Here is a 23,470-nt window from a genome sequence, read left to right as displayed (position 1 = left end):
ATTCTGGGGCCCACCACTTGCCTGGCACTGTGCTAGTGGGCACGCAGATTATAAGAGGAAGTCCCCAGACTGCTCAAGCACTGCCCAGTGTACAGGGAAGGACAGACATGTCAGCAAGTGCACAGCAGTGAGGTGTGCCATCATAATAAGGCTCTGTGGAACATACGATTGAGGCACGGATGAGGAGCCAGGGAAAGTTTCACAAAGGAGGTGGCATTTGAGTTGTGCCCTAAAGCTATTATCAGGAGGACTTCAAGAGGTATTGAAGAGTAAAAGCAGTCCAGGCAGAAAGAGTGTGTAAAGGCCCAGGACATGACTTATTCTGGGATCTGTACTTAGTTTGGTGGGGCTAGAACAGAGGGTGCTTAAAGGGAAGTGACAGGAGATATTATTCAGAAAGAGACTCCACCTGGAAGTGGTCTTGTAAGGTCAGCTCAGGAATTGGAAAGGAGTTTTCTGTGCAGCCACAGGGTCCTCAAAGAGCTTCAATCAAGGAGTGATTGAATTTGCAAGTCAGGTAAATTGTTCTGAGCATGGTGTAAGAAAGAAATCACAGCGGGGGAAATTCTTGGCATAATTAAAGCAAAAGGCAAGTGTTGCATTGAGGGCCCCTCTGGGTGGGGTCTGCATGGCTGAGGCCATGTCTGTGCTGACATCCCTGGGGCCATGCAGATCATTGAGTATTGACTGTTCCATTGACTAAGGAGGAGAGACCGAGTGAGAGGTAATTTGGAGGTAACTAGGACTTGGTGATGTGATGAGAGAATGAAAGAGAGGAAGAGGTAGGGCTCCCAGGTTTCTTTCTTGGCCATTGAGTGGTGCCATTTGCTGAGTCTGGAAATTGAGTGTCCTTAAAATTAAGGGCAGGGCACTCTGCATTGCTGCAAAAGGAAGATTCCATTGAGGAAGCTGAGTTGGGAGATGTTTAGCAGGTGGGAGTGGTACCCACCCCTCCCACGGAAGTACTCCTGAGAGAGAAGGGCACCTCCGGGGAATCCTCTGCATGCCTCATGGACACCGCATGGCCTCTTGTCTACTCCCTCCACACCACCCCATGTACACCCCTTTCCATGCCCATGCTTTCCACCGGGGCACTTGGCGTGCCTCCTGGGCTCAGGCCCTGTGCCTGCACTCTGGCTGCCTGCCACTCAGAATAGAGTGAGGTCACTGAGAGGCCAACAGGGCACATTCACAATTTTCTGAGCCTGCAGGGACACCCCGAGTCCCTCACCATCTCTTCAGATCCCAGAGAGGCTGGAGAAGGCAATGTGGCACTGGGGAGACGACCCTGGACTTGGAGTCAGAGACCTGGCTGTGGGTCCCTGGTTGGCTACTTACCAGCCTTGGAACCTAGGGCCAGTCACTTAACCTCCCTGAAGCCTTGCCTTTTTCTCTCTGCAAAATAGAAATAACAATGATCTGAGAGCAAATTCAATGTGATCATATAGATGACACATCCATTAACCAACCTAGCTCTATCAACAATCAATATGGCAGAAGGTGAGAAGCTACAAACTGAGTGTGACACAACTTTTGGAACTGTGATCTTTACCAAAAACATTCCAGAGTGGGAGCCATCAAGCAATTTAATTGCTAAGCAATTTAAAACATTTATTCTTATTTAATACAAACATGGGATAGTCTTGTACATTTTCATGTATTTTTAATACTGTGCTTGAATTTGGGCACTCAATGCTGCACCCCTATCTTCCCCCAAGGTTCACATCCTCTTCCTTCTGCAGCTCAGGGTATCTTGATGGAAATCTGAGAAGTCCTGTGGCATTGCAAGCAGAGCCAGCTGGTAATTCTGGCTCTTGGATGGAGGTCAGGGGCCATTACTTTAGCAGTACTTATACATGCACATTCACCTACAGACATTCTCTCCTGCTTCCCAAGCTGCTAACCTCCCCTGGTTACACTTCCTGGGCAGGAAGCAGATTACAGCTAGCTCTCCAGGAACCGGTGTGAAACTAGGACCCTCACTAGTTTCCTTGGACTTTTTGTCTAAGCTTCATCTAGAGTTCATTTCAACCGTGGCTGCCCGTTATGACCACTCAGAACACTTTAGAACATATTAATGATAAGAGACTAATTCATTCAGAATGTGGGGTGGGCACTATGACTTCTAGAAAATTTCTAAATTGTTCGGATGAGCAGCTCAGACTGAGCAGTGGGGAGTGAGTTAGTTATCCAACAGTGGGCACCTTCAAAAGATGGGGACTGTTGTAGGGAGGCCCTTCTGAGTGTGTTTTCTTATTGTATCCTCCCAACAACCTGAGGAGTGGGACGTATCATACCAATTTGTACAGATGAAGGACCTAAGACTCAGAAAGGTCTAGGAACTGGTCAACAATCACCCTGCTGTGAAGTTCAAAATCAGTGACTCCAACCAGTTTTGTCTGCAGCCCAGGCCCTCCCATGTTCCCTGCTCCGTGCTGCCTTCCAGAAAAGGGTCCATGCAAGCACATCACTCTGCGAGGAATTCTGCAAGACAGACAGATGGACTTCCAGATGAGATGCTGCTCACTTTGGCTGCTTGCCAGGGCAAATGAGCAATTCAAAACTCAGACGCAGTGATTTTTCATCTACTGTGATTAGCACAATGGTGGTCAGGCAGAGAGGGAGCCAGCATCCTATGAACATCTAAATAGGAAAGAGCCTTCCCTTCTCCTGGACTCCTCCCACACCCTCCTGCAGCCCCGGTCCAGGGTCATGGTTCTGCTGCCTTCCCTGGTATCCTTCGCTTCCCTCCCACAGGTGATGCAGCACGCGTGGGTGGAAGGGAACTCCTCCGTCAAGTGTGACCGGTGCCACAAAAGTATCAAGTGCTACCAGAGTGTCACCGCGCGGCACTGCGTGTGGTGCCGGATGACGGTGGGTTGGTGCCCAGGTGGCCCTGCTTCTTTTCCATGTGATTTTTTTGCTCAAGCTGCAGCCTGGGAGCAGTGAACATCCCGCCAGAGAACAACCGGAGTTAGGCTAATAAGGCTAGGAAGGCCCCAGAGCCTCTGTTTCATGCCCTCAGTCTAATGGTACTCCCATCAATTACCAAGCTGCCCAGAGAGAGGGGACACCCCCAGAATCACGGGAGTAAGGGCTGCTTAAGAAGCTGTCCAGCCCATTGCCTGCATGCCCAGGCAGCTGGGAACAATAGGCTAGACCACGCACTTCCCTCACCTATGTGAGGCTAGGGCACTGCCAGAGTGGGAGAGGAATTAGCCACTAGAGTGCCTGCCCCTTGAGGCACCAGAGGAAGGGGCACCTTCCCCTCAGACACTTTCCTTACAGCAGCCTCACTGCCTGGTCCAGGGGCCTCTGCCTGCCGCCACCAACCACAGCATAAGATAGAGTCCACAGCCCCTCTGGAGCCCCTCTAGCAGCTACTGAGCTGCCCAACCTGCCTGCCACATCCAACTCAGAGCCATGTCTTGTCCCCTGACCAGGTTTCAACCTCCAAGAGGAGGTGTCTCCAAACCAGACTGCAGAACTCAGAATGCAGAGGTTGAGTTGCAGGGTTTACTTACAAGTTTGCTCACTGAGATCTCCCTTCCAGAGTCTTTAAGCCTGGGGAGCAGAAATCCAAGGAGGGCTCTAGAATCAACAGGGAGAGCAGGGCATAGGCCCGCTCGTGACCATTTTGCTCCAGTAGCCATTGAGGCTCTTGGTCTCCTCTCTCTGCCCATGGCAGACCTGGCACCCCTCAACACACCTATATACACACTCTCAGCAATCCTTCCAGAGCCAGCCGTGCTCACGGTTCAGGGGGCATTAGACAGCTTGCCTCCCAGCAAACCTCTGCACCCTCCGAGCTGCTGGTTCCTCCATCACCTTCACTCATTCTCACTCTTCTCTCCCTTTTGTCCTCCAGTTTCACCGCAAATGTGAATTATCGACGTTGTGTGATGGTGGGGAGCTCAGAGACCATATTTTGCTGCCCACCTCGATATGTCCTGTCACCAGGGTAAGACCTCCTGCCCAGCCAGAGCTCTGCTTCTCTGAGTTCGTGGTTCAGATGTAGGCAGCACTCAGACCTTCCCGCCCCCCAGAGAGCTTCCCCAGCCACTCTTAGGGTTTGTGTTTTCAGTGTGCATTTGAAAGGGTCAGGGATGTGCCAGCCAAATTGTGAGAGAAAACTCCTCAGATGCAACTGGTCCCAACTGCTGGGTCCAGATGGACCATGGAGGAAGCACGTTCACCCTACGCACCTTGTGGGCAGAGTACAGCTAAAGCAGGGTGAGGTCTCTCTCCTCCTTTACCCCTACGGAACCTCTCTACTATGTCCAAACATGGATCACCCCTACCTTGATGCCTTTCACTGGAGTGTGTTAACACTCCAGAGAAAAGAAAGAAAGAAGCAAAATTAAACTCCTTTAATACTCACCTGAAACATTTTTGGTCTCCTGTATTGAAGACTCCTCTCTCTTTTCTTTCTTTTTCTTTTTCTTTTTTTTTTTTTTTTTTTTTTTGGTACTGGGGATTGAACCCAGGAGCATTCTATCACTGAGCTACATCCCTAGCCCTTTTTATTTTTTATTTCCCATAGGCATATGGTATTCATGTAATGGAATACCACATTGCAGTGGGAAAGAACTTGTGATCCTCCTGCCCCAGCCCTACTGAGTTGCTGGGATTACAGGAGTGCACACCACCAGGCCAACAAGATTCCTCTTTCAAACAAGCACCAATTTAACTCCTCTTCTCATCTTAAAATTGTTGCCACATTCCACAGATTCCTCACTTCTTGCCCTTGACTTAACCAGTTTTTTTTTTTTCACTAAAAATCTACAAATTTTCCTTTTGAACACCATTTGGCAGTATCAAACATACAAACTCCATAACCCAACAATTCCCCTTCTGTGGATCTTTCTGAGAAGTACAAGCATTTACTCCATGTGTGTAAGACATGTATGAGAATGTTTGTGGCAACTTTATTCATAGCAGTCAAAACTGGAAGAAATCTAAATGACAATTAACAGGAGGATAGACAAATAATTTGAGACCCATAGGTATATGGTATTCATGTAATGGAATACCACATTGCAGTGGGAAAGAACAAATTGTGCTCCCATGCAAAAACAGTATTTTAAAGAAATAATGCTGAATTAAAGAACTTGACTCAAAAAAACAAAGGCACTCTCTCTGATTCCCTCTCTATAAAATCCAAAAGCCAATCAAAACCAATGTGATCTTGGAGTCACACAGGGCTATGCTTGGAGGGGCGGCATTTCTAAGGGCTCATACATATGCAAAAATTCATCAAACTGTCCAATTTCAAATTGAGCATTTTGCTGTAAGCTAAGTAAACCTCAATAAAATAATAAATACTGAAAATACAAAACCAAGAACCACAACCGAATGCTGTATCATTAGATAATGCTAAGCAGAGAAGCTTAGTGTGAGACCTTGCTTTTTATAGTCCAAGCTTCTCCATCAACAAATTAGATTTCTGCCAATTTTAGTAACGTCTCCTCCTGTGTCCCTTGCCTGTGTCTCAAGGTTAAAGTCAGATCAAGTATTGACAGGGTCCTGGAGAGTCCCAGAGAAACTCATAGGTTTGCGTTCCTTTCTTGAAATCCAAAGTCCCACATTGAAAAACTACTCACACTGACCTGGCTTTGCTGATACTAGTCATTTGTTGTTGGGTTTTTGATTTTGTTTTTATGTACCAGGTATTGAACCCAGGGGTGCACAACCACTGAGTCACAGCCCCAGTGCTTTATTTATTTATTTATTTGTATTTTATTTATAGACAGGGTCTTGTTGAGTTGCATAGGGTCTCACTAAGTTGCTGAGGCTGGCTTTGAACTTGCCATCCTCTACCTCAGCCTCCAGAGCTGATAGCCATTTGTTTTCACCAGATCTCTTCCCTTATATTAGGTTTTTATTTTTCTTTCAATAGATGCTTGTCTTTCCTCTCTCCTCACAGGACAGACAAGGTGGAAAGTCTGATGGCAGTATGGCAGCCAAGGGCGAGCTTGTAATGCAGGTATCTCATGGATTGCAGTCCAGTTGCTTATTCCAAATGGGTCCAAGACAGTGGCCGGGAGGCCGGGGTTTGGGTTCTAAGGAAATGTACTCAACATTTGCTTTCTCATCTGATCAATTCTGTCACGCAGGAGGACACTTTATTCCGGGCCTCTGGAGTTACCTTTGACCGCCACACTGTAGGCAAGTGGTGAGAAGGGAGGTTGGCTGATCCCATCGCTGGTCTAATTGGCTTGATCACCTCTATAGGAGCAAATTACATAAGCCTTCAGTATGCAGACCTCCTAAACCATAACAAAAGTGTGGCCTAGAAGTAGACAATAGATTTTTCCAAGATTGCCAATCTGTCTCCAGAACACAACTGTCAAAACGTAGTTCGCCAAATCCAAAAGTTCTTAATCCTTCAATGTAAGTTTAAGAATTCGTTTTTACTCAGGCTCACCAGTGAACACCTTTTCTTTCTGCCTTCCACAAAAGGAATGCAAGCAAGGCATCCTGAAGAGGTACAAAGAACCAGAAAAGGAAATAGGAAAGTTAGGGCCTCCTCTTCCACCCTCGACCTAAGTCTCCTTGTTTGAAAAGGGTCATGGAAATCCTTGCATTCCTCACCTCCTGGAGGTGCTGCGAGATTAAATGAGAGTGTGCAGATTTGTTTGTTTTAAAAATTAAGCTGAAACAATGGAGGAACCTTAATAGATGAGAAAGCTCTAGACACCCAGAAGGGCAGCAAGTCAAGTGGAACACACACACACACACACACACACACACAAGCATGCAGGTATAACAGTTGTTAGATATGGATTCTTCTGCTTGTCCTACATCAGTTCTGATCGGGCAGGACCCTTGCTGTATGGATTGCTGAATACTTTTAACACTTCCGGAAGTTAAGGGCTTATTCCTCAGGCTCCAAGATGATTCTGGGTGTCACAAGTCCCTTGAGCAGTTAAAAGAATTCTTAAAAATCACAAACAGTGCTACAGTTCTCTTCAAACCACATGGCACGCTGTGTTTGCTGGCTTTTTTAGTTTAAGATCTGAGATAGCAGGCATTAGATGTTGAACATGGAGCAGAGCTGCCTCTGTGTCAGAATGTCATTCAGCTGAATCCACAAGTGCTTATTGATCGCCTGCTGCTGTGTCTGGTGCCAGGGGCCCTTGGGAAGAGGGTTATACACACACCCTGCCCTGCTCCTGAAGCATTGAAAATCCAGTTAATAATGCCTTGAGACATTTACCTAAGACAGTAAAAGACAAATACAAATAAACAACAAAAGAAACTCCAAAAGATATGACATGTTTTAAATGTAAAAGCTTCAGTTGCCATGATTGAGGGGAATTTCATAGAGGAGATGGCTCTGAAGTTGGGTCCTAAGGATGAAAAGTCGTTTGGATTTTTTTTTTTAAGAAGTCACAAAGAAGGAAATGAGCATTTCAGGGTAGAGAACAGGAGGAGAATGGTGATCAGATGCATGGGAGAGAATTTAGGAGACACTCCCTGAAGGGTGCAAGCAGGGTTGGGCTGGAACTGCAGCTGGGGTTAGAAGAAATGAGACCACAGCAGTGGAATGGGGTGAGATCCAGAAGGCCTTGATGCCAGGTTCAGAGATACAGATGTTATCCCCTGGGCAGTGAGGTGTCACTAAAGGTGTTTGCCCAGGAGTGGTGTGCCTGACATGGTGTTCTGGGAAGCGGGCAACATATAGGACTTCCCTGGGATGGAAAACACCCAAGCAGCATGGGTTCTGTGACAGCTGCTAGAGATGAAAGGACATTCCAGGGGAAGACTTGGCAGATTAGGATCTTCCCTGAAACACTGGATGAATAACAGTACCTTTATCAGGAGCACAGAACCAGGAGAAGATCAGTTTGATGGGAAAAGAAGATAAGTCAGGTTGGGGCATGTTGACCTGGTAGTGATGGGAAACGTCCACTTGAAGGCGGCTCCGGGGAGTCAGAAATGCAGGACAAGCTCAAGAGGAAAATTGGGTCTGGAAATGCGAATCTAGAAGGTGCCAGAGTGGAAGTGATTTTTTTTCACTCCATGAGTGTTATTTTATTTATGTGTGTGACCAGATGGCCACACGTTCTAGGATTGCATTCAGTTGTGTCCCTCACAGAATTTAATCTTGTGATGTGGGCACAATGCCACACCGTTGTTGAATGACTTGAAGCTACAGTGCCATTGCCCCATCTCTGATCCCAATCTCAAACCCTCATTGCCATTAGCACCACTGAAAGGCCACTTGAGCTGGAAACACGTAGCCTCTTGGCCCCTCAGAAAACTCAGCCAGTGGACAAAGACCTGCCTCCCCGATCACCTCTCCTCCATGCCTGGGCCTGCTTCCTATCCACCTTTCCGAAGCTGTCTAAGCATCAAGCTCTCGTCTCCCCCGCCCTGCTCTCTGGAAAAGCAGACCTAATTTCTTTTTCTCTTGCTTTTTAAGTATAAGATCATCCCCACCCCGGGCACCCACCCACTGCTGGTCTTGGTGAATCCCAAGAGTGGAGGGAGACAAGGAGAAAGGTATGTTCTCTTCTCTTTCAAAGTGGAATGGCTAAGACAAGCCCCTTCCTCCCCTTGACCACAGCAGAATGGAGACCCAGGCTCAAATCCCAGCACCACCACTGGGCCTTCATCTCCTGGCCCCCGGGCCTTAGGAAGATAACAATATCTCCTCTCCTAGGTTATTTTAAGAATTAGGATAGCCCAGTGCTTAACGCAGCGTCTATCTCATGAGCCACTGCAGAGTTCAGACTGAATCCTGAGAAGCCTCTTCCCTCCGAGTCTCACATGTCTTTTCTTGGTTAAAGAGACGGCAGGACTCACCTGACCTGTTCTCATCCCTGAGAATGCAGAGCACCCACCTCAGGAGTGAAGAAAATGCCCCCTTGTCTGGAAACTGGGGATTGCTAAGCAGAGTGGGAAGAGAGAGCCACTTCTGCCTTGGAGGCTGTTCAGTTCCAGGGTGATGAGCAGATGACAGTGATCTGGAATCCATGTTATGAAATAAGAATAAGTAGAGCTAAACAAGAACTATGAGGACCCCCGTTCTGGTCCAAGGGACCTAATTAGTCTCCAACTAGAGCCCTGAGATCAGGCCCAGATGTGGTCGCTCCCCTTCAGGTGTCCAAGCCCACCTCCTCCTGAATTTGCTCCTGATTGGGGGCTGTAGGGGCCTTTCTCTAGGGGGTCCTTTGATACCTCCAGACATCACATTGCCCCAGCCACACAGAACATTTGGGAGAAAGTCTTCTTGAGGAAGAAATTCTGGGTTTCTCTGCTCTGTTCTCTGCAAAGAAGGGGTGAGGCTCCTGGGGTAGGAGTTGGAATCTTAGATGTAGGGGCAGCCTTGGACCAAGGGGTGAGGATGTGGTGATGCCAGATAGACCTGGGATATACTAGGTCTGCAGGCACTCTTCTCCCATCTCACATTTAAAAGGATGCTCAATCTGACTACTGATTTCTTTTTCTTTTGCCTTTTAAGTGTAAGATCATCACCACCCCAGGCACCCACCCACTGCTGGTCTTGGTGAATCCCAAGAGTGGAGGAAGACAAGGAGAAAGGGGGTCACCCTAATGTGACTTTTTGCAATGACATTTTCCTCCCCTACCCTCTAAATTTTTTTTCTCTCTCTCTTTTTCTCCCCCATAGAATTCTTCGGAAATTCCACTACCTGCTCAACCCCAAACAAGTTTTCAACCTGGACAATGGGGGACCTACTCCAGGGTATGGAGACAGTATCTTTATTTCTCATCCCTCTCTTCTAACCTCTGCAGAAGATACCTTCTTTTGTCACCTTTTTAATGTGTTTCATCCCTGAAAAGACCATGGATGCCTTTTATCTTTCTCACATCACACTCTTCTGGATGTGTTCAGAATCACCCCTTATGGCTAACTCTGAGAAGTGGCTTCCTACCTTGTCCCCAAAATAAAGGAGTTGGTCTATAAGATGGGGAAATTGCATATACCATTCCTGTGATTGCTAGGAAGGCGACTGGTGAAATATTTTAACTTGATGGTAAAGCTGTGCTAGCGGGCGTCTTCCTAGTCAACCCAAGGTAGGAGAAAGTGTTCTTATCACTAGCATTTTGGAAATCTATGTGGCTACTCAGAGGTCCACCCTCTGTTCCACTATGGGGGCATTTGAGGATCAAGACACTTGGTTATACAATGAAATCATTGTTTTTCTGGATGATCCATTTTTGAGGTGGTTACACTCCCTGTGGCCCTTCTCCTGCTACTCCTCTTGCTGTTTCCCTGCTCTTTAGCAGAAGGTTGGAGAAAAGGAAGTGCTTTATATTTTGACTGGAGTTCTGATAGGAGGAGCTGGGCCCCGTGCCGCAGCTATCATGAGGAATTTCCAGACCCTGTAATTGGAGGGCTCCCCAGCGTGGCGCCGGAAGGCACGGAAAGACTGGGCTCTTCCCAGTCAGAATCTGTGCTCTAGCGCCACCTCCTGGCCAGTCTCCGCCTCGAGCTGTGCACAACTAGCTGGGTTTTCCCTCATCTTAACCTGCAGTTCTAACTCTGAATTCCAGGAGACCCCTCAAAGGGGCTGGCTGGAGAAAAGACCAAAACATAGAATCCGTCCCTGTCTTTGATTGTCTGACACAAAGCTGTTATTTATAGCACTGGCAGGACAAAATCAGGTTAAAATTAGAAATGTGCCAGCAGATTCAGTACTACTACCACAATTTAACTATAAAACTAATTTGAAAGCAGAATCCATCTAGACTGCTGAGGTTTCTGCCTTGGTTGCCATGAATGCCCATTTTTTTTGGATAGCTGCGGCCCACAAGTGCCTTCACCAGCCCACCCTCCTCTTGGGTATTTCAATACTGGAATGCAGTCCTCTGTCTTAACCTTTTTGATATGTTTTACCATGGGTAACAGGTCAGGGCCTACTCCCAGTGCTGGTGGGTCCCGAGTGTCTCTGATGAGTGTATCCATCTGTAATCAGACAGGCCATCTGGCTGAAGGGAGCCTCCATTCAGAATTCACTTCTTGTAGGAAAGCAGAGTTCTGCAAGAGAGATGGAAAAGAAGAAATATTAATTTGCCTTCACAGGCATCCGTGACTCAGAGAGCCCCAGGGGTCTTCTCAGACCACCAGGCTAGGCAGAGAAGAAGTATGACCTTAGATTCTGAGTCTCACCCAAGGTGTTCACAGGTCACTTCTGTTCTAAAACAGGATTTCTTAACCATGTTATGCCAGACACCCCTTTGCCAGTCTAGTAAAGACTATGGATCCCTCCTTGGAATATTATTTCCTAATACACAAAATGAAATAATACAAGATTACTGGAGAAGATAATTATGTTGAAAAATATGTACCGATACAGTAAAAAATAAATTGGTGATATAGGTCTACATATGCATTATCAACACATTATATAGAACATCCATAGCCAGGTCAAATAACTATTGCAAATTCAAAGCAGCAATGAACATACATGATAGGTTGAGATATGCCACACTGTAAAAATATCTTTGATTTTGATTGCTGCCAAAGTCATAGGTATTGTTAATAAGTCTGTGGTTTGTTGCCTACAGTCATAATTTAAGGAAATACTAAATTTCAGTGAGAGGTTAGGGAAGACATGAATGTAATATATTCTTCTTCAAGTTAATGACCTTCTGAATTCTATCCATAGACCCTCCTTGGAGATTGATGGACCCCTGGTTGAGAAGCCTGCTCTAAATTAGAGTTAAAACTTCTGGGGAAAAATGGGGTGATTTCTCCAATTAGCTCTGGACCCATAAAATTGCAAAATGAATTCAGCCAATTCAGGGCATCTCCCTTAAAGGGGAGGTTGCAAGGACATAACAAGCAGGAGAATTCAAAAGGAGTCAAAATATTGGGGGTTATTTGTATTGTGCAAACTGTAGGTTTCTCTGCCCAAATCACAGAGAATTTCTAGAAAACTGCTTTCTATTTATGTTGAATGTTGAGTCAGATTCTCCTTATACAAGGATAGCTCTCTGGGATTTTTCTACATACTCAGTGGCAATGCATAATGATTTCTAGTTTCAGAACATTAAGTGACCCTTTCAACTCCAAAAAAGAATCGAGATCTTAACATACTCCTGGGGAACAGAGAGACTCTAACTCAAAAATTCAAGCCTAGTGACAAGACTAACATGGACTTTCCTCTATTTCCCAGCTTGAACTTCTTCCGTGATACTCCAGACTTCCGTGTTCTGGCCTGTGGAGGAGATGGGACAGTTGGCTGGATCTTGGATTGCATTGGTAAGAATGGGTTGGAGGGGCCTTTGCTGGTTATTTATAGTGAGTATATTTAAAGTTAGCAGAAGGCAGCTGGGCGTGGTGGCACACGTGTAATCCCAGTGGCTGGGGAGACTGAGGCAGGAGGATCCTGAGTTCAAGGTCAATCTCAGCAACAGTGAGGCCCTAGGCAACTCAGTGAGACCCTGTCTCTAATTAAAATACAAAATAGGGCTGAGGATGTGGCTCAGTGGTTGAGTGCCCTGGAGTCCAATCCCAGGTACCCAAAATAAGTAAATAAATAAAGTTAGCAGAAGGCAATAACAAGAAGAGAGAAATGTAGCCACACTTTGTTCATCCTTATTTCTACCCTTGAACTGATGCTTAACTAAATATCTACTTTGGATTAAAAAAAGAAGAAGAAGAAATTAAAATAATGAGAGTTCTTCCAAAGACATGAAGATAACAGTTCAGTTTCAGGCCATTCCTCAAAAATATGTCATGGCCAGGGTTGAGGAGTATCACAGGTCAGATTTTGAGGGGAAGGAAGAGGGGGATTGGGACTCAAGGCAGATGCCTGCTGGACAGTAGAAACCAGAGCACTAAGCATAGCTGCATACCCAGGGGAAATCATCAGGAGATGAACATCTGGAGCCTGGGTCCAGAAAGCACATCTGGACCCAGATGTGGCTCCATGCAAGCAAAGAAAGGTCACGCTGGGCTGTGACCAAAGGGGGCATTGGAGAGGCCCAGGCTGAGAATCTGGAGGCCAGGGTTGTGGCTCAGCCACGCCTGGATCAGTGGAGACAGCACCCCCAAGAAGTGATGAAAACTGGCTGTGAAATTCTGCAATGGGGCATAGCCAAGATCTGAGCCCAAAGGACCCAGAGAAACACTGCAATGTGGAACATAAGGACAGGAAAGCCACCAGAGGAAGTGCTGGGGAGCACAGTCGTCAGAGTCAGGGAGGCCCAGAGCCAGGAGCCCCGGCCTGCTTCAGGTTTCCCATCAGTCCTTCCACAGATGCCTCCTGCATGCCTCTATGTGCCAGGCCCTCCTGGAGGATGTGGAAGTGCCACCTGAACAAACAGGTGAGCATCCTGCCCTGCTGGAGCCCACCTTCCAGAGGCCAGAACCAGGCAACACAGAAATATGTGAAATACAGAGAATATCAGAAGATGAGAAAAATATAGCCAGGAAGGAGCAAAGGAAGCACACAGGTTAGGTGGAATTACAATCTAAAACTGAGGGGTCAGGGAAGACCTCGTAGAGGAGAACTTGTTTGTAGGGACACCTGGAGAAGGGTGAGCCTCACAGATGCCTTTGGAAAGAGCAATCCAGGTATAAGGAACAGCAGGTGTAAAGGCCCTGAGGTAGGAGCAGGCTGAGCTCTTGAAGGCAAACCAGAGCAGAGGACATACAGAGAGCATTACAGAATGTGACGCAGAAGTCATGAGGGACCAGGTCACGAGGACACATAGGACATAACACTGGAACATGGCTTTTATACTGGGGGAATCCCAGGACATCAGGTAGTTTTGAGTAAAGGAGGAACAAGCAGGAAGACTACTTAGGACAGTACTGCAGTGACCCAAGTGAGATGTGACCAGAACTGGCCACAGTGGAAAGAGGAGACGGTGAGAAGTGACCAGAGTCTTTGGAAGGTAGAAGCAACAGGATTTGCGGGCAGACTGGATGTGGGGGAATGAAGGAATCAAGGATGGCCAGGACCAGGTGCTGAGCTGTGCAGGGGCACAGAGGCTCCTGGAGTTGTCACAGGCCTCCCAGGGAGGGTGCCAAGGCACACCTGCCTCCTGCTGCTCCCCCACCAGCGCAGTGGTTTCCATGGACACAGCCCTGCTGAGCAGCCACCCACGCTCTGCTGTCACCTCGGGCTCTGGAGTTGTTTGTGGGAGGAGGGAGGAGTTCTCTGGGGGCCCAGGAAGAACGGTTGATATGAAAAAGGCAGGTGGCCGTGGTACTGGGCTACCTGCAAGGTCCCCTCTCTGACATGAGGGAGGAAAACAGGCTTTGGGGAAAGTTGCAGAAGATTTATCTTCAGAGAACACAGGTGCCAGAAGCTGTTCGGAATAAGGAATGAAAGATCATGTGAGATGGGGAAAAAAAGTGTTAGGTTATTTTCCACAGATGAGAAGACCAAAGAGAAAAATCAGAGGCAAAGGGATTCATTGCTTAAGGTGCTCCCTCCTTCCCTGGACACGCGTTCAGGCATCCTTCAGTGGTCTCCACTGTCCCCCATGGTCCCCTCTCTGGTCTATTCCCACCTTCAGCCAGGGAGTGGATTTTTCCTGAATGCCAGTGGATTCAGGACATCGTGGAATCCATCAGCACCTTCCCTCTATCCTCAGGATGAAGACAAAACCCTTCAGGTGACCTGCAGGGCCCTGGGTAGCCCAGCCTCCACCCACCCTTCCAGCCTCCTGTAACTTGTCTGTCCCTCCCCCTTGGGACTCCAGCCATCCAGCCCTTCTCTCAGACCTCTGGACGTGCCAGTCCCCCTCCCCACACAGGCCGTTGCCTGGAATGCTCCCCAGCCTCTGCCCATGGACTTCTGCCTCAGATCTTAGTCTCCCCTGACACCCCGCCAGCCTCAGTCGCCTCATTACAGAATCGAGCATCTTTCCTTTCTGATATGAATGTGAAATTGTGCTTTCTGTGCGTGAGGACCCTGGAGTGTATGGTAAACACCAGCACCAGGGCTTTTCCGCCATCAGAGCCACAGCGCCTCACCCAGCATGTGGCGTGTAGTAGGCCTCCATAAACTTGTGGAGAAGCCGCTGCCAGTGAGACATATTCCCCTGGGGGCGGGGCTGCCGTCCATCCAGAGGACCAATGAGTGGACGACTGCCAGAGAGTGTGATGAGGTCATCCCTGAGGCTAAGGAAACAGCCTGGGGTGGCACCAGGTCCAGACCAAGGGAACCAGGGAGGGCCTCCCAGAGGTGGCTTCCAAGCTGAGCCACAGAGAGCTCTGTGATTTGTTTCAGGATGGTTGACCAGTGGAGTGGGCAGTCAGGCATGCAGAAAGACGAGACTAGGAAGAAGGCAGAGCCGGGGCCTGGTGCCATAGAAGGAAAGCTGAGGTGATGGGGCCGGAGCCCGAGGGTTGTCTGCCTCAACAGAAATATGGAGAAGACACTAGGAGGTAGAACTAGAGGCAGAAGGAACAGGGAGGAGGCTGTTGCAGCAGTTATCAGTGGGAAGGGATCATCCCTGCACCCAGGCATTACCGTGGGGACGGAGAGAAGAGATCACTGAGAGTCTGTTTCGCATCACTGACAAAATATCTGAGAAAAACAGATTAGAGGAGGAAAGATTTATTTTGGCTCACAGTTTCCGAGGTCTCAGGCCTTGGTGGGTGGGCTCTGTTGCTGTGGCCTGAGGCGAGGCAGAACATCATGGCGGAAGCTGTGGCAGAAGAAAGCAGCTCAGCTCCTGGCGACTGGGAAGCAGAGACAGAGAGAGACGAAGAGGCTGGGACAAGAAATACTCAGGAGGCTGAGGCAGGAGGATCGCAAGTTCAAAGCCAGCCCCAGAAACTTAGTGAGGCCCTAAGCAACTTAGCAAGACCCTGTCTCTAAATAAAATATTTTTTAAAAGGCTGGGAATGTGGCTAAGTGGTTAAGCATCCCTGGGTTCAATCCCTGGTAGAAAAAAAAAAGAGGGGGGGGGAGGGAAGAGGAAATACCCTTCCAGGCCACGCCCCCAGTGATCTACTTCTTCCCACCAGGCCCCACCTCCCAAAGCTTCATGTCATCAGCCAGGAATTCATCAACTGATGAGTGCAGAGCCCCCATGATCCAGTCACTTCCCAGGAGCCCCACCTCTGAACACTGCTGGGCTGAGGAACAGACCTTTAACACCTGAGTCTTTGGGGAACATTCCAGATCCAAACCACAACAGATGACATGGGTTTCCAGGCTCAGTGCCATGAAGATGGCAGACCTGCCAAGATGGGGACTCAAAGGGGACAGCGTGAGCAGAGGCAGGAAGGCATCAGCTTGAGTCGCAGGACCAGGATCCATGAGTGAATGGCCCCATCTTCCATCTCAACACTGGCAGGCAGGCAGCCCCAGCTTGAGCCTCCGAGCCTCCGCTGCTGAATCCTGCCATTCCTGCATCCCGAGTCACATGACTTACATCCAAGGGCACTGTGACCCAGGGTCTGTCAGTGTGCCCCTCTGGAGTCCAGTGGGTGCCTACATCTCCCTCTTTAACCAGCCTTGCCTGTGAACAGGCTGCTGGGGCTCCGTAGCCAGAGGAAAACATGTTCTGCTCTGCATTCTCTGATGGTTCTGTTCAGTGTTCATTCACAACCAGCAAGGGAGAAAAGAGTAGGAATTTGTGTGTTCCAAATTCTGAAAAGTGGTGGAAATGATAAATTATAGGTATGGGGTGTCCGTAGCACCTGGAGATTTTGCTTGTTTAACACAAGGGGTTTTTTTGGGTTTTTTTTTTTTTTTTTTTTGGTTTTTTTTTTCTCTGAGGGTTGGGTGGTGCTAAGGATTGAACTCAGCCACTGAGCCACATCCCCAGACCTGTTTTGTATTTTATTTAGAGACAGGGTCTCACTGAGCTGCTTAACACCTCACTTTTGCTGAGGCTGGCTTTGAACTCATGATCCTCCTGCGCCACTGGGATTACAGGCATGTGTCACCGTGCCCAGCTAATACAAGATTATTTTTTAAACTTTTAAATTTTTTTTAAAAATGCCCCAAATTTTCAGTTTTCCAAATGCCCCCACTATCCCTTAATGTTTTAGACCCACCCATTTTAATAACATCTGCACCTGCAAAGCCCCTGAAAAGTGGAGGAAGGGACACTGGGAAGGGACAAATGAGAATGGACTTGGAGCCACAAAGATCTGGGATTGGATTCTGGCTCCAGAATTATTTTTCCTTGGTGAATTTTCATTTCTTCATCTTCAAAGAGAACATCTTGCAGGGTTGGTGTCAGAGATGAATGGGAACAAGTGCTGGTTATCATCAGGATTGAAAAAAATGCAAACTAGGCTGAGGCAGGAGGATTGCAAGTTCAACTCAGCAAGACTGTGTCTCAAAAAAATAAAAATAAAAAGGGCTGGGCGTGTAGCTCAGTGGTAAAGCACCCCTCGGTTCAATCATTGGAACCAAGAAACAAACAAAACTACAAACCAATGTTTTTGAGGGGCATACTGTTATCTCAAAGAACAGAATTAAGATGAAATTTGGACCAACAGGTACAGGTTACAGGGAAACAGCTTTAGCTCAACATGAATTGCACATTGACAGATGTGGCACAATTTGTAGTGGTTAACACACTGCAGAAGGAAGAAATAGCTTTACGAAGTAGTGAGTTCTCCATCATGGGAGGTGTCAAACAGATTGCTGCGGAAGGGTTCATGCATCAGATCAAGGATAGCAAAATAACCCAAGAATTCTGTAATCCAATGGTATATGGTTCTCTGTTTCTTTGCATGGATTGCAGATAAGGCAAATTTTGCAAAGCATCCACCAGTGGCTGTCCTGCCTCTTGGAACAGGAAATGACCTTGCCCGATGTCTCCGTTGGGGAGGAGGTGAGTATATGATGCTACCCTGGGGACCAGAGCTCTGCTTACAGGGATGCTCTACAGAGGCGATCTGTGACCCTTTCTCTGCCTTCTGTTCCCTGCTGGGTTTCAAATAGAAGCGCCTCTTCTGGGCTCTGAGAACCCTGTGCTCACCTCCCTATAATTACTATCATCCTGAAGCCTTCAGCTTAGAGCCAATAGAACATATGCAACTTTAGGGTAAAGACCAAATCTCATTTGTCCCTTCCCAGTGCCCCTTCCAATAGGAGTTCACATAGACAAGTGTTTTCTATGTGAAATTCCCTGTCCCCCAAACAATGATCTTCTGAATTAGGACTCAAAATGCAGACAAAAATACTTCATCCCTAGTTAGAGTCATTAGGAACATTCAGATTATCCCAGGTGCCCAGGACTGTGGGATCTCATTTTGAAATTTCCCTAAAGGGGGTCACACAGTGGTAATCGGTTTACAGTGCAAAGAGCAGGCACTAAGGAGAATTTTACATATGGCCACAGCCCCCATGGAACTGGGCAAGCTGCAGAGGAAGTTCAGCTTACCGCAGAGTGGACAGATCGGTCCAGCAGGCAGAAGAGCTGCAGGGACTCCGGATGGCTTATCAATTCAAGGAGTGATTGTAGACCAGTCAGGGTGTATCAGGATTCAGAGACTGGTTCTTTCTTGGTGGGCAAGTCAGAGGAAGCAGGAGCCCGCCCTACAGGCCAGGTTAACATTCTGCCTACCACCCTGTCCATCTCCCACATGACACAGTCCTGGCATGGATCCGTTATCTCCCCCACACAGCTTCCCAACCATCCAGCCCACCAATTCAATAGGGCTCCCTTCAGCTCCACAGACCCACCCACCTTTAGCCAGCACCCACCCCCACCTCGGACTTTCAAATCACTCCAGCCTCTTCCTAATTACTCTATTGTCCTTCCCTTCTCTGTGGTTCAAGGACCACAAGTGTCTCCCCCACACAGACACACTGGGAAGTTACCTGGTCCCAGATGCCCATAGGGTCACCTGTCCTGACAGCTACCTGTGCATCAGCAACAACTTAGCCTTTCTGCTCTGGTGGCAAATGCAATGCCATCATCCACAGGTTATGAAGGGGGCAGTTTGACAAAAATCCTGAAGGACATCGAGCAAAGCCCCTTGGTGATGCTGGACCGTTGGTATCTGGAAGTCATCCCCAGAGAGGAGGTGGAGAACGGGGACCAGGTTCCATACAGCATCATGAACAACTATTTTTCCATTGGCGTGGTGAGTTGTTCAGGGGTCACCTTTCTGCATAGTAGAAAAATGCCCAAGAAGGGCTCCAGTTTTCCACTATCCCCTCTGGGTCTGTCCTGCCCTGCCTCAGTCCTGACTTGTGTCTGAGCATCCTGAAATCTGGTATAAATGTGGACACCCTCGTGACACAGCCCTTCCATCCCTTGATTATGGGGGAAATTGTTTTCTCTATTATGTTAACTAACACACAGTGAAAGGTTAGAAATTTTTCAAAAGACATATTTACCCTTTAGGTAATTTGAAGCAGTTCAAGAAAACCAACACTGAGAAATATCCAAGGGGCAGGAATAGGAGAAAACATTCACATAGGCTTCAGGAATTGGGAATTCTGATCCTCAAGGGAGGACCCTGGGGTCCCACCTGGCTTGGTGGGCTTAGCACTCAGGATTTCTTCCTCTCCTCAGTACAGTGCTCTAAGTGCTTCATAAACCTCTGTGGGGAGGCATTTCCTCCTGACTGACCACTCCCTGGTTCTCATGGTCCTTGATGCTCACCCTGTCAGCACACTCTGCATTGACTGAAAGACCTAGCTTGATGTGCCTGACTCACTAATGCAAGAGCACATGCCCTCCTGAACACACACACACACACACACACACACAACACACAAACACACACACATAGCACAAGGACAGCACCATGTTCCCTGGCATCCCAAGCCCTCAGGACAGCTAGTTGTAGCTCAGTCACCTTATTTGCTAAATTCAGCTTCAAAGAACATTGAGTGGGCACTGCTTTCTACACTGCCGGGGACGGGATGGGCGGGGAAGGGACAGTGAAAGGATGGCTCATGTTCACAAATACAGCCGAGGTTTGGGAGAGGAGTTACAGCCAGGACACTAACATTTATTGAGCATCTACTATAGGCTTTCCACATTGCTAGGCTTAATGGGGTCTAGTCCTCACAGCAGTGCTGCAGATACCCTTGTTCCCATCATCCCCATTTTACGGAAGAGCCTTCAGGATTCTTGACTCATAAGAGGCAGAACTAGAACACAAACAGCTGTACTCACCCTGAGCCCAAGGTCCTTCCTCTCTGTTTCCCCATCTTTGGAATTATGCTACCAGGTTTTATGTGCATACAAATCCCTTCACCCAGTCCTCTGCCCCAGGCTGAGTGGCATCTGCACTCCACAAACTCTTTTGAAAAATTTGGTGGTTAAAAAATATAATAGTGAGGAAACACAAAGGAACTGATGGGTAGCTTGAGGGGACAGCAGGTTGAAGGAAACGTTTTATTTTTTACTAAGAAGACAAAAGGTGAAGCACGGGAGAGGAAAGGATTACATATAATAATATCTTCTACTCACAGAAGGATTTAAAGTTTACTATATATTCAGTTACTTTTTATTCTTATGACTACTTTAAAGGGAATTATCATCTTTATTTTATGAATGAGGGGAACAGAGACTTGGATTTAGGGACTCACCTTAACTTTTTTCACATTTTTAATCATACATGATAGTTGTACATAATGATGGGATTGTTGTTACGTATTCATACCTGCATTCAATATAACAATATGATCTGGTCAATATCACACCCCAGCACTTCCCACCTCCCACCCCCTGGTCCCTTTCCACTACTGATCTCCTTTCGATTTTCGTGAGATTCCCACACACACTTTTTCCTTTTTCCTCCCTAGCTTACACATAGGGCTCTTGACCTTTTTTTTTTTTTTTTTGTATTTGTTCTTTTTAGTTATACATGACAATAGGGATGTATTTTGACATATCACACATACATGGAGTATAACTTCCCATTCTTGTGATTGTACATGATGTGGAGTTTCCCTGGTCGAGTATTCATATATGAACATAGGAAAGTTATGTCTGATTCATTCTACTGTCTTTCCCATTCCCATCCCCCCTCCCTTCCCCCATTACCCCCTGTCCAATTTGGTGAGCCTCCAATACTTCTCCCACCATTGTGAGTCAGAATCCCTATATCAGAGAAAACATTCAGCCTTTGGTTGGGGGGATTGTCTTGTTTCCCTTAGCATGATAGTCTCCAGTTCCATCCATTTACTGGCAAATGCCATAATTTCATTCTTCTTTATGGCTGAGTAATATTCCATTGTGTATATGTTCCACCCGTCTTAATTTTTGATTCTTAATCCAGAGCTCTTTTTCTATGACCAAAACAGAAGACAGAAGCATTGCTGAGCCCATTATCAGGTTCTGAGAGGCTGGAGATAATGGACTAGGAACAAGTTTAGAGGTTCCTGTGCCCCAAGCTAGTTTATCCCCCAGGCCTCCAGCCTCAGGTGGGAGGGACATCTTCCCCTAGTGTCCCCTTCCTGGTCCCCCATCCAGTGACCAGTGCAGACACCCTCCCTCCTCTTCTTGCTCTAAGAACCCTCCCCTTTTCAGACCTACTACCCTGGATCCACTTCCCCCGACTGGAGCACTGCCATCTTCAGCTCCCAACAGTCAGATGTGACCGGTGTCTGGTGTCCAGAGGGCTCCTGGAACATGGACTCCCAATCATTAGTTTTGCCAAACCTTGGGTCTTCCCAACAGAAACCAGAGTGTAGCTTGTTAACATTTATTGAGTACCTATTAAGCACACCAGGTCCAGTTTCCATGTTGGTACATGAAGTCATCATGCAGTTTTTACTGTGTTTTATAAGAGAGAGTGATGGCTTAGAGAGCTATAGAAGGAGTCCAAGCCCCTGGGTGGTGGAGCCTGGAACCATCAGCATTGAGCTCCGGGGCCCACTGAGCTGTGGCCTCTGCACAGCCCCTTCCATATTCTTGCTGCCAACACCGTGTGTGTATTTGGTGGTTTGGGGGGATGTGCCTCAAAATGGCTTACAGGGCCCCTTATCAGAAATGCAGATTCTGCTCACAACAGATTCTGATTCATATTCTGATTCAGGAAGTCTGGGAATTTGCTTGCGAGCGTGCGTGTGTGTGCGCGTGCGTGCGTGTTTTGCTGGGAATGGAACCCAGGGCCTCACACATGCTTAGGCGAGTGCTCTGCCATTGAGCTACATCCCCAGCCCTTTTTATTTTCACATAGGATTGGCCCTGAACTTGCATCCTCCTAGCTGGGATTGCAAGGCATGTGCTAGTGGGAAATCGCATTTTTAATAAGCTTCTAAGATCATTCTGATGCAGATGATCCTGACCAGGGCTTCAGAGAGGGAAGACAGCCCATCAGAACAGAAAAGAATGATCAAAGGGAAGTGGTTCTTCAGGACACAGAAATCAGAACTGAATTAAAGCAAGGAGAGGGAATCTAGAAAGCAGGAAGAGTTAGCCCATATAAGCAACGAGCAGGGAGGCTGGGTGGGCTGCCTGGAAGATTCCAGATGGAAAGGTACAGTCATGGCTGCCTTCAGATTCTTCAGCCCCAAATCTTCCCACACACTCAGCTCTAGCTGACAAAAACATGATTCCCAGCATCTCCTTGTCTGTCTCTGTCGATCTAGTGGCTGCATAAAGTGGACTTCTTTTAGTATTCTTTCCCCAAATAAATGGATACACAAAAAGGAATAGACAACCTTCTCTAAACTAAATAGCTGGACCCTAAAGCCAAGAGCCAAGCCTGATCAGTAATCATTCATGAAATTACAAATTACAATTCATTCTTGAAAATATAAATGGAAGGAAGTATGAGCCAGCTAATCATCCTCCAAGAAAACATAGAAACATTCTCCATCATCCTCAAAGGTCAAAATATTTTTCTGTCCTGGGATGACTGATAATAATCCAATGTGTTCATTTTTCAAATTACGAAGACCCACACAATTTCTTCCTCATGATTTTTTTTTCTTATACATTGAGTTTGTGCATGTATTGCACAGGAGTGAGGGACTAGAAATTCCTATCTCATTTTGGTGCACCCTTAGCCTTCTCTCAACAAAACGTTTGCATCATTTGTGTGCTCGCTCTTTAAAAGTTGGAAAGAGGAAATCTTGAGAAAACAAGTAACCAACACACAATCCTGACAGAGTCTGGGGCTGACATTTGCAGAAGGTCTTGCTCCCTATTTGACTTCCCCAACTTCGTAAGAGGAGAAGTAGGTATGTAAACCAACCCAGTTTTACCTCCTGATGATGATTAAATAGAGTCGAACTCCTTTGGCAAAGAGATTTCTGCAAGGTCTGTGCCTCTTCTGAAGGACATGGAATAGTTTATTGATACCAAGTGGCTGCTGCCTTGCATCATAAAGATGATGACAGTCACCATTGCTATGGTACCCTGGGTGCTGTAGATGGGAATTTGCCCTGATGAGTTCACACAGTCCCTTTGGTACTTACAGGACCTATTTAATAGATGGAGGATTAAATAAGACTCCAGGGAATGACTGTGGTCTCATTGCCACCACATCTCCATTCACAGGCCAGCTATAAGAACCTAAGATAATTGGCCTTATTGGTCCTTCTTA

At 47.2% G+C, this 23,470-nt stretch overlaps 1 protein-coding gene across 1 annotated transcript in view; it reads left to right on the top strand.

Annotated features, from left to right (window-relative positions):
• Nucleotides 1-23,470, top strand: part of Dgkg (diacylglycerol kinase gamma) — a 162,879-nt gene that overhangs the window by 48,170 nt on the left and 91,239 nt on the right. The window contains exons 11-18 of the mRNA XM_027951541.2: nt 2,758-2,874; nt 3,869-3,961; nt 5,927-5,986; nt 8,429-8,508; nt 9,638-9,712; nt 12,150-12,235; nt 17,698-17,787; nt 18,885-19,045. Of these exons, the coding sequence (XP_027807342.1) occupies nt 2,758-2,874; nt 3,869-3,961; nt 5,927-5,986; nt 8,429-8,508; nt 9,638-9,712; nt 12,150-12,235; nt 17,698-17,787; nt 18,885-19,045 (762 nt within the window). The remainder of the gene's footprint in view (nt 1-2,757; nt 2,875-3,868; nt 3,962-5,926; nt 5,987-8,428; nt 8,509-9,637; nt 9,713-12,149; nt 12,236-17,697; nt 17,788-18,884; nt 19,046-23,470) is intronic.

This window comes from Marmota flaviventris, chromosome 8 (assembly GCF_047511675.1).
Source record: "Marmota flaviventris isolate mMarFla1 chromosome 8, mMarFla1.hap1, whole genome shotgun sequence".
NCBI lineage: Eukaryota > Metazoa > Chordata > Mammalia > Rodentia > Sciuridae > Marmota > Marmota flaviventris.
The sequence above is the reverse complement of the archived record's forward strand: the minus strand, read 5'-3'. Positions and strand labels throughout refer to the sequence as shown.